At 40.5% G+C, this 10,457-nt stretch overlaps 1 protein-coding gene across 4 annotated transcripts; it reads left to right on the top strand.

Moving 5' to 3' along the window:
- Positions 1-513: 513 nt before the first annotated feature.
- Positions 514-9,565, top strand: LOC117851716 (mitogen-activated protein kinase 11). Of its 4 annotated transcripts, none has more exons than XM_034733592.2 (10): positions 515-1,073; positions 1,701-2,109; positions 2,385-2,512; positions 3,382-3,441; positions 6,198-6,347; positions 6,442-6,597; positions 6,693-6,904; positions 7,085-7,183; positions 8,193-8,321; positions 8,457-9,565. In XM_034733592.2, the coding sequence occupies exons 1-10, from the start codon at positions 1,047-1,049 to the stop codon at positions 8,476-8,478; spliced, it is 1,392 nt and encodes a 463-aa protein (XP_034589483.1). In that variant the 5' UTR covers positions 515-1,046; the 3' UTR covers positions 8,479-9,565. The 4 variants fall into 4 exon arrangements, with proteins under 4 accessions (XP_034589486.1, XP_034589483.1, XP_034589485.1 ...); XM_034733593.2 differs by lacking the exon at positions 515-1,073 and adding an exon at positions 1,088-1,230; XM_034733595.2 differs by lacking the exon at positions 6,198-6,347 and having other exon boundaries at positions 514-1,073.
- Positions 9,566-10,457: the final 892 nt, after the last annotated feature.

Raw genomic sequence — 10,457 nt, 5'->3', positions numbered from 1 at the left:
TTTTTTGGGTCCGCACCCTACTATCATCATCGATGCGCGTTATTATCCAGCGGCGGTGCTATCACCACCGAGTTAAACCATCGACCGGCGGTGAAAGAAAACTTTCACTGCAATAGTCCACATCTCCATCTTATTTTAGAACAGACGATATCATCATCAGTTTTAGATAAACTGGTAATACCTCGTTCTCTAGTAGTAATTAACACGGTCAATCGCAACTTTAACTACTATTTTTTATACAAAATATTAATAAAATAGAGCCAAATTATTCTTTTATGAAACTATATTTCGAGATGAATCTACTCCTATCTTTTTCATATATCAAACTCAACATATAAAAATAATTTAAGTTAAAGTTCGAAATATTTAACTTCTAACTAGCTTAAAACGCAGAATTTCGAACGGGAGGGAAGAGAGCGTATCAGCAAAGAACGATGCAAAAGTCAAAGATCTCTCGATCGAGATTTGCAGCCTACCTTCCAGGTTCAACCCCAGATAACCGCCACGCACGCAAAGTTCACCGCACCACACGCGGAAAATATCCCTCCCCAACCCCATTTCAGCTGCGCTCTCGACCCCGTCGCCCACCTCTCTGCTCCGCCGACCGCCGCTGCCCTGCCGCACAACAACCCGCCGACAAGGCGGCCGCTCTTCCGTCTCCATCCCCCTTGTCCTGCCCGCTCAGCGCCTCCTCCTCCTCCCCAGATCCCGAATCAGAGGAATTACAGCCTCCGCCGTCGCCATCGCCCACCCCTGCGGTGCTGTCTTGTCTGGAAGCCTTCGAGGACCCCGGCCGTGGCGGTGGCCGCGGCAGATACGGCCGCCAGAGGCGCGGGGTGCATGAGGAGGAGGAGTGGCGGGGACGACTGCGGGCTCGCCATCCGGAGCAGGAGCAGATGGGGGAAGTGCGGCTGATCCAAGCCTGAGAGAGATAACGAGAGAACAAGGGGCTGTCTGGTGGATTTTCTTGAGGGAAGGCGAGTATCGGGAGCAAGGAAAGAGCACATATTGTATCTTGGGATTATTGCTCAGCAGTTGGCGCCAAGATGCAGAACAATGACTGGCGGAAGAAGGTGCGAGCTCGACCTCTGTTTCTTGGATTGATTGATCTTCCTAGTTCCAGCGGGTTAGGGTAGTGAAATATGCAAGATACCGATATTTTGATAAAGAATCAGTGCAGGAAACTAAAGTTTGGCGTTTCTAACAGATTGATGCGATATTAGAATACAGGTATATATTTGTTTTTTCCTTGCATAATTTGTTCGATGAACAAGGAACTAGGTAACTGCTAGAGGATCATAAAATCTGAGAAACACACCTTTGGTACCTGCACTCCAACCCTTTATGCTGCCCATTCCATTTTTTATGAAAGAGAAAATATGTCTCTGCAAAATATGGTAAGACATTGAAATTAAGCTAATATTTCTTAGTTTGAAAACAAGTGGTACCTCTTGCTAATGTTTCTTAGGTTGAAAATCAGTGGGAAAAAAGAATGTTTATTAGTTATCCGAGGATGACAATCTGCAGGCCCCGCCTCAGGCATCTTTTTCTTTGGTCTTGCCAACGATCACTGGCTTGATTTGCAGCTTTATCATTATAACTATGATAGTGGCATCTTTGCATGTGAATAGTGCTATTCTTGTTCTGTAGTTTTTGTAAATGATTATTATTAGTCATCTGATTATTATTTTCTATTTCAGAATGCACAGGAAATGAATTTCTTTTCTGAATACGGTGATGTTAATAGATATGAAATTTTGGAGGTCATCGGGAAAGGAAGTTATGGACTTGTATGTTCAGCAAACGATAAACATACTGGAGAGAAGGTTGCAATAAAAAAGATACACAATATTTTTGAGCATATATCGGATGCAGCACGCATACTCCGTGAAATAAAACTTCTGAGGCTTCTGAGGCACCCTGACATAGTGGAGATAAAGCATATAATGCTACCCCCATCCAAAAAGGATTTTAAAGACATATATGTTGTCTTTGAACTTATGGAATCAGATCTTCATCAGGTCATAAAGGCTAATGATGATTTGACGAGGGAGCATTACCAGTTTTTCCTCTACCAGATGCTTCGGGCTTTGAAATATATTCACACAGGTATCTATTTCCTTATGTTCTTAATTATCAATATCAATGTTAAAGTGCTTCTATTTTTTATATAACTACCTGTACCATGCACACATATATTCTTTGTTCCTTTCTTTGCCTTGCATAGCTTCATTATATTTATTTTCTTGTAAATAGCACTTTATACCGTTCATCATAAACTATTAATATTTGCATTTTTGGTTATTTATGTTGAGACAGTTTGTATCATTTCTTGTTTTCTAAATATGATCTTAACGAATATTGTTGTGTGTGATTTGATGCAGCAAATGTCTATCACCGAGATCTAAAGCCCAAAAATGTACTTGCTAATGCAAATTGCAAACTCAAAATATGTGACTTCGGCTTGGCAAGAGTGGCATTTAGTGATGCACCCACTACAGTCTTCTGGACCGTAAGGATTTATTTGATGTTATTTTATCTTAAAGTTGTATCATGCATTGGTAGTAGATTTTATGGCAGCACGTAGCAGATATATATGATAGTTCTAGGTTCCAGTTACCTCTTTCATGAAACTAGTAGTTTATTGATGGTCCCGTGACTGATAACGCATGATATGCCTTTCAGTCCACTGTCTGTATATGCACCTCAATGTGTTTCTTGTGATACCTATCTATAGCAGTGCTACTAGGCAGCATTGGAACTTCGTACTTCCATATAGTATGCTGTTAGCAAGCGTTCATGTTAAACTTTGGACGTCCCTATTGCTACAATTTTTGAGACAAAGGAAAAAGAAAAATGAAATTCAAATGAAAAATGGAAAAGTCTATTTACCGCCTGAAGTATAACACCATGTTCCTTATCCTGCCATTTTTCTACTGTGATGACTTACATGATTACAAATGTGGCAATAGTGAATCAGTAGATGAAACAAAACATTATAGAAATGGCTAAGTGCTTCAGGGAGCCATGATACTGGGTTTAGGGGGGTTACATCATATATGGGAGGGGCAAAGCAGACTTTTCCAGAAAAAAATTACAAATACTTTGTGTTCAAGTGGGCCTAATTCCACATGTGGTCAGATGGGAGTGACTACCCCCCCCCCCCCCCCCCCCCCCCCCCCCCCCCTGCCCGCCACCCCCCATGTGTGATTGGAGCGTGATGGTTTGGGTGGCTAACCTGTAGCTTATGAGTTTTGGAATATGTTACTCATGTAAACCAATGAGTGTGCTTTCTAATAGTTACCTTGCTTCCTATTTTTTACTTGTAGAGTACTATCAAATATGAACTCATAGATAACAAGCATCAACTTCCTTTTGCAGGATTATGTGGCGACAAGATGGTATAGAGCTCCTGAACTGTGTGGGTCATTCTACTCCAAGGTAAGGGTCTATTATGATTAAAGATAGATGAGCTGGCATAATGAAAATCAATGATGCATATTGAAAGCACAACAAAATTGGGCTGGGTTAAATTGATTTTCACAATGGTTAAATCGCATGAAAATGGCCATGCTCTAGCGGGATGCTGATCTTTTCGCTGTGCGCATATGCTGGGTAGTAGGATGGGGAATTCGCAAACGCATTTTGGAGCAAATAATTTGCAGCTGTCTGGTTAGTGGGCTAGTAACAGTTGAAATTTGGCTTTGTACTGTTTGATAAAGAAACAACTCAAAGTATGTTTTATTTAACTTTCTATATGCTCTGGAGTATCCCATGCAAACAGAAGAATGGCAAATGGCCATGCTAAAGGTTTTGTAAAATCATTCCCAGAAATCCTCAATATTGACTAAATTACAGTGATTTCATACTTAATTCCAACACAAATTTCAACTGGAAGATGCCTCTTGAATCCTTGTTACCACTTACAGGTGTTTACTATTGTTTCCATCCATATGTTTTAGTTTGATATTTAAATTTAGGAAAAATTGATTTACTCACATCGAATGAACACCGTTTTAGAAATATATCATCGAACTGACTCGGTGCACTTTAATACCATCGAAAGATCGTGCCGTTTAGAAATCTACCATTCTGTCACATTTTCTGTCAATGCAGTCATCTTCTCCGTTGCATCTTCGTCCTGTTGCTCTGTTCCAAGCTGCACGCCTCTCTCCTCCAAAAGCTTCACAGCTCCTCACGTTTCTTGGTAAAGCTTCCGGGAGCAATTGCGTGAGTGATGAGCAGCAGGCAAGTGACGCCGTCTGAGCAACGGTCAAGAGTGCACAGGCCAAAACGCCGCCCCTCACACGGGTGCTGATTGCTTTCATCGTTGCCGTTCACCAAAAGCGAGCACCAATAGCCCAATCAAACCATGGGCCACCGACATTGATCTATAAATCCACCAAATCGAGCAGCTCAGCAACAAAACTGAACCACAGTGCAACAAATCAAAACATGCCGGTGGACAAACGGAACAACAATGATGGACAGCAGACCGTCTTGCCAAACGAGAGTTGCCTCATCCTGATGTCTGTCCTTTTTGTGATCAAGAAGAGGAGACCATTCAGCATCTGTTAGTTGGCTGTGTTTTTACAAGGCAGATTTGGACTTTGGTTCTCCAACCCCTACAACTGACCGCCCTGGTACCCTCACCTTCTGAGGGTCGTTTTTCTAGTTGGTGGAGGAAGGCTTGGCGTTCAGTTCCTAAGGAGATGATGAAAGGACTTAACTCGCTAATTATCTTGGCGTCCTGGGAGGTTTGGAAACACAGGAATTCCTGTGCATTCGAGAATGCTAGACCAAGCACCTCTGTTCTGCTCCAGAGAGTGACAGATGAGTGTAGCATTTGGGGCATGGCTGGAGCAACCAAACTTCAGGAATTCCTAGTGAGGTCGCTGGCCCCACCTGTCTAGGTTAGGGTTCTTTTGGTCGTGGTCCTGTAGGTTGTTGTGGCGTGTCTGTAAGTTTCTCCGTGGAGGTGTGTGGGTGTGGGTTCCTGTGCTCGGGTTTTGGTCCTTAACCGGTTTTGTTGTACGCTCTTTTCTCTCTTAATGAAATGACATGCAGCTCTCCTGCATCGTTCGAGAAAAAAAACAATGCATCAAATTGAGGGTTCCAATGAGCAGGTCGCCAGTTGAAGTGTCATCAATCAGTACAGGCGGAGCTTGCCGCCGTGGACGAGATCAATTTCCACCTCGTCCAAATCATCTCATTGTCACATATTTGCACTGAATTGAGCTTATGGTTTGGGATAAGAAGGGAAAGAAGGAAAAGGAAAGAGGAATGGATGCTCAGACGCTCTTGACTCGCGAAGAAGACTGTAGATGACGGAAACTAGAAAGTCTGGACGGAAAACGTGACAGAATGGTAAATTTCTAAATGGCGTAATCTTTGGGTGCCATTAAAGTGTAACAAGTCGGTTCGATGGTACATTTCTAAAACGGTGTTCTTTCGATGTTGTAGAACCAATTTTTCCTTAAATTTACTACATGGCACTTCTGGCAAGCTTTTAGTTACCTGGTTGGTAGTGCTTGTTTTCGTTGAAAGATCACATGTCGGTGTATAAGACGATATCAGTAGCGTCTTTTATTATCTGAATAAGTTGCAAAGAATGCTTCTCTGGCAAAGGTTTCACGGTGAATAAATTATAATGATATAATAGCGCAAGCACCTGAAGGAAGCAGTATGCTACCCTATGGTTCCTATGCTCTTTTTGAGCCACTCTCCCTCCTGGACCCCTAGCCCACCCGTCCTACAAGTCTACAACACTCTACAAAGCGGCCAACTAGTAGCATTGTGATGCACAAGACTATTGGTCCTATGATTTGGATTTCTCATTTTGGCTTTACTCACTAATTTGCTTAGATGGGCAGCAATTTCAGGTATAATATTTTAAGAAAATAGCAACAGACACACTAAATGGTTCATAGGTTTGTTCAACTAAATTTAGATGCAGCTTAAGGCTATGATACTTGCAAACTTATGTGGAACAGAACTGTAAGATAAATCTCAAGGATAAAGCACAATTAATGAGCAACAGCCTTCAGTTGACATGCATAGCAAACCCTAGATTGTGTCACCTTTATCATAACGAGCACATTCAAACTTACTAAGAAAAGATCTTGACAACTTCTATCATATCAATATAAACAATATAATAGTCTTTATCCATGAATTTGCTGTTTTCTGAATTGCAGTATACACCAGCTATTGATATCTGGAGTATAGGGTGCATATTTGCTGAGGTGTTGATAGGAAAACCTTTATTCCCTGGAAAGAATGTAGTTCACCAGTTGGATTTAATAACTGATCTTCTGGGAACACCGCCATTAGATGCTATTTCTAAGGTGCAATATCTGACCTTTAGATATCTTTATTAAGGTGCAAGATTCAGTGATTCTGCTTCTAAATTTTGGCACTACTGGTTCTATCTCTGCTTAGGTACGGAATGACAAGGCAAGAAAATACCTGACGTGCATGCGGAAGAAACAACCTGCATCTTTCTCGCAGAAGTTTCCGAAGGCTGATCCATTAGCTTTACAGTTGCTTAGGAGGCTTCTAGCTTTTGATCCAAAGGATCGCCCATCTGCAGAAGAGGCATGTCATGCAAATGATTGTCTTGTTAATCACATCACTCCTACTTTAATGGTCTTTTAGGGTCTTGATGATCTTGACATATGTGCAAATCACAGGCATTGGCAGATCCTTACTTCAATGGATTAGCAAAGGTAGAGAGAGAACCTTCTTGTCAACCAATTCCAAAAGTGGAGTTTGAATTTGAGCGCCATAGAGTAAGAAAGGAGGACATCAAGGAACTGATTTTTCAAGAAGTTTTGGAGTACCATCCTCAACTACTGAAGGAGTACACCAGTGGGACAGAAAGGCCAAATTTTCTTCACTTAAGGTTATGAAAGTTCTTTTTATATGCCATTGGAATGTTATTGAATTACTGAAATGCCATTGCAAAGAAAATGTTCCCCTATGCGAGAATAATTTTCAAAACCATGCATTTGTGTTGCTGGCGTTTGCATTCCCTTACCTGTTACAACTGCCTATACATTTTCCTCATTTTGAGATCATGCAGTGCTACTGACCAATTTCGAGAACAAGTTACCCAACTTGAGGAAAATGGCAACAAAAGTGAAGTAGCACCAGTACAGAGGAAACATGCTTCTTTGCCAAGGTAAATTCTGTCTTCTGTTCAGTTTGCATCTCCCACTAGCAGTATGTCCTAGTATCAATGCACATCATTCAGTACATATATGATCTAGTGCCTACCTGGTAGACCATGAATTTGCCCTGTTTTTAAAAATTATCTTTTTCAGTGTCTGTGCTCATATGCTTCGCAATACTGAGGCTAACATTCTTGAAAAGCATAGAGATTTTGTGATTCTGTCCTCTTCATTAGCTTGCTGGCCCTTCTATCCCTGCTTCTGTCTGGACAGGAATAAGTTAATACACACATCGTGGTCTTTCAGCTGTAACCTTGTCAGCCCTTTAGTTCTGCCTACCATCTCCTAACCAAAGTACCAAACCCTATCGGCCAGGAAGCTTACCTGCGAACCTTGACAAACAAAACCTTTTTGAGTTTTTACTTATTAGTGAATACTATTAGTGTAAAGCCCTTAGGATTTGTTTCCTTCTTAATGACCATTAATGTGTAGAAGCATGATTTTCTAGTTCAGGTGATCCTGTCACCCTATGTCATACTGAAATCCTATTGAATTTTTACTCCCTCTGTCCACAAATGTAAGTGTTTCTAGGGGTTTTAGGACAATTTTAAGAGTAATGGAAATGACTGTGGTGCCCCTTAATCAATCACCAAGATTACATAGATGCAATTAACGCCTGCCTTTTTAGTTAACCAATCACCAAGTTTAAACTAATGATGAGAGAGGGGGAGGGGTGGATTATGCCAGAAATGCTTACATTTGGACAAATTTTGAATGCAAGAAATTCTTTACATTTGTGGGCGGAGGGAGTAATTTTTACCCTTCAAGTGAAATCTTGCTTGAAGTTCTTATAATGGATGACCTACAATAACTTTGGTAGTTTTGTGGCAACAAAGCTAATTGTTGGGTACAAATTGGTAATTTACTGTTTTGAAATGTAGCTTCATAATAAGTTGATGACTTTCCACCGTGTGGACTCTCATGTGTAGCGGCATCTTTTTTTCTTTGACACAAACATAGGTCAACAGTAGTGCATTCAGCTTCTATTCCTTCAAAGGATCATAGACATGAGGCATCATCTAGTACAAAGCGTGTGGTAGATGGATCTTGGAATGAACAAAATTCATGGAGTACATGCAAGTATAGATGGTATTGTGATATTACATTCCTTGCAAACAATAATATTATCTGTTAGTCAATATGATTTGTGGTATTGTCAAGTCAGTTTCAATCTACTGACTGACTGGTCATGTTAGCAATAATGCCTTCCTTTCTGCTTTGTAGGCAAACATTCAACAACTGTTAGGCCTGTGATGTCCTGTGATAGTAAAATTTCCCAGGATATGAATGATCCAAGGAGCTTGGCACCCTCAAATCCATGGCAACCAAATATCATCCATTTTCCGAATCATGCTGTGAATTTTCAGAACCTGCCATCTATGGGTTCTCTACTTGATGCAACAAGCCCAGCCCAGAATATGCCTGTAGCCACTCCAAGCACTGAGTCCAGACCAGGGCAATTGTACTTGTATATGCATTAATCAGTTACTGCTGACAGAGTCGCTGTACAAGCAGCCTCTGCTTCTCATGGCCCTGTTCCAGCTGTACCTTACAGCATGCCAGGGTTATGACCATTAATCTATTGGATCAAGGAAATCTGGCTTTCTTATCTGCTATCCAATGAAGTATGAATATCGAAGTGCAGCTGGAGGCAGATATTTCAGGTCAGACAACAGGACGATCAACAAGTTCTCTTTGCAACCAAAGTCAATGGAACATTGAGTCTTGGCCCCACCAAGTGATCAAATTAATGCCTACAGAAGACCTTTGAGGTATTAAAGCAAAATAACATGATCATCACGACCTTATATTATTGTTATCCTGTGTTCCAGAGTTGTTAGTGGTAAAGGTGTTTCGGATATGCTTTATTTAGCAATCTGGGTTTGCAAGGTGAAAGACTGAAAGAATGCAAGTAGTGCAACACATAATCAATGGTTTTGACTCAGCCTGATATGATCTTCAATCCTGTGAGCACCACCTAGTCAAGTGGCCATGGGTTTTCTGGAAGCTCTCTACCCAGTATTGGAATCCTGTGAATGAGCCCCAGTTAAGTGGCCATTGGTTTTCTGGAAGCTCTATAACCCCGTATTGTAATTGTAATGGTTACTCGGAATTAGAGGCCAGAATACAGAGGTGCTACAATTCTCCAGTTCACTGACAGTTGGGATCAAAATCTAATATTTGATATTTGGGCCCTGAATTAGTACTGCTGAACACACTAGGGATGATTCATTATGCTTTTGATCCAATGCTTGTGAGACGAATGCATGAAACTGTAATTTTGACTTCTAAATAAAGTTACCAGTCATCTGAAAAGTTTTTCAAATATTTCACATGTAAGATGTGTAATAGCTGTGCCAATCAAAATTTCTCAAGGCAACATGTCTCCATGCTTAGCTGTAATACTAAGCCTGCTAGAAGCGTACATAATCTGTCTCCAATGCGTCTTTAGGTGGATCACAAGATCATCTTCTGATGCTCATCAGGATTTTTGCTGATCAGGAAATCAAGTGGTATACTTTCATGGTAAATTCAATAATTAATCATTAAGTTGATTCCTTCTAGGTGCAACTTAAAAGACTTCATCTCTAAATATCTCTAAATATGATTAAAGATATGCTCTCCTCGTGACGACATTCTTTGAACTTTAATGTTTAAAATGTCTTCGTAACATTCTACATAAATGTGCCTCTACATAAATGTGCCTGAGTATAAAACTTAGTCCTTCAAAAATTTAATTTGTAATTCTTCAAGAACTAGTAAGCACTTATTTTAAATGTGCAACACAAAATAAAATTTTATCCTTTCACAGGAATATGGGATAATAAGTTGCCAATTTGCATATCTATCTTCTTGATATTACATTTCAAATTTTAATATTTGAATGTCAAATAATAGCAACTCTATCTAACTGGATTCTAAGCTAGCGCCAATGACCTATTTTGGTAGATCTTTTGAATTTGGCTAGTTCCACTATAGACAATGATCAGTCTCCATTTGGCATTTGAGGGGATAATTCAATTTGCCAATCACCAATATACCTTCCGAGAGATCAAGTTGAGATGTGCCTTAGTCTATTTGTGATGAGTGACTGATGGATGATTTGAGGCTTTTACTAGTTGAATCCGTATTTCATATGTGCTTGATGATGCTAATGGCTAATTGGAGGTGTTATGTTGTGTGCGTTGTGTTGTGGTGTGTGCAAAATTGTGTCTCTTGGCTTGT

This window comes from Setaria viridis, chromosome 4, assembly GCF_005286985.2.
Source record: "Setaria viridis chromosome 4, Setaria_viridis_v4.0, whole genome shotgun sequence".
Classification (NCBI taxonomy): Eukaryota; Viridiplantae; Streptophyta; class Magnoliopsida; order Poales; family Poaceae; genus Setaria; species Setaria viridis.
The sequence above is the reverse complement of the archived record's forward strand: the minus strand, read 5'-3'. Positions and strand labels throughout refer to the sequence as shown.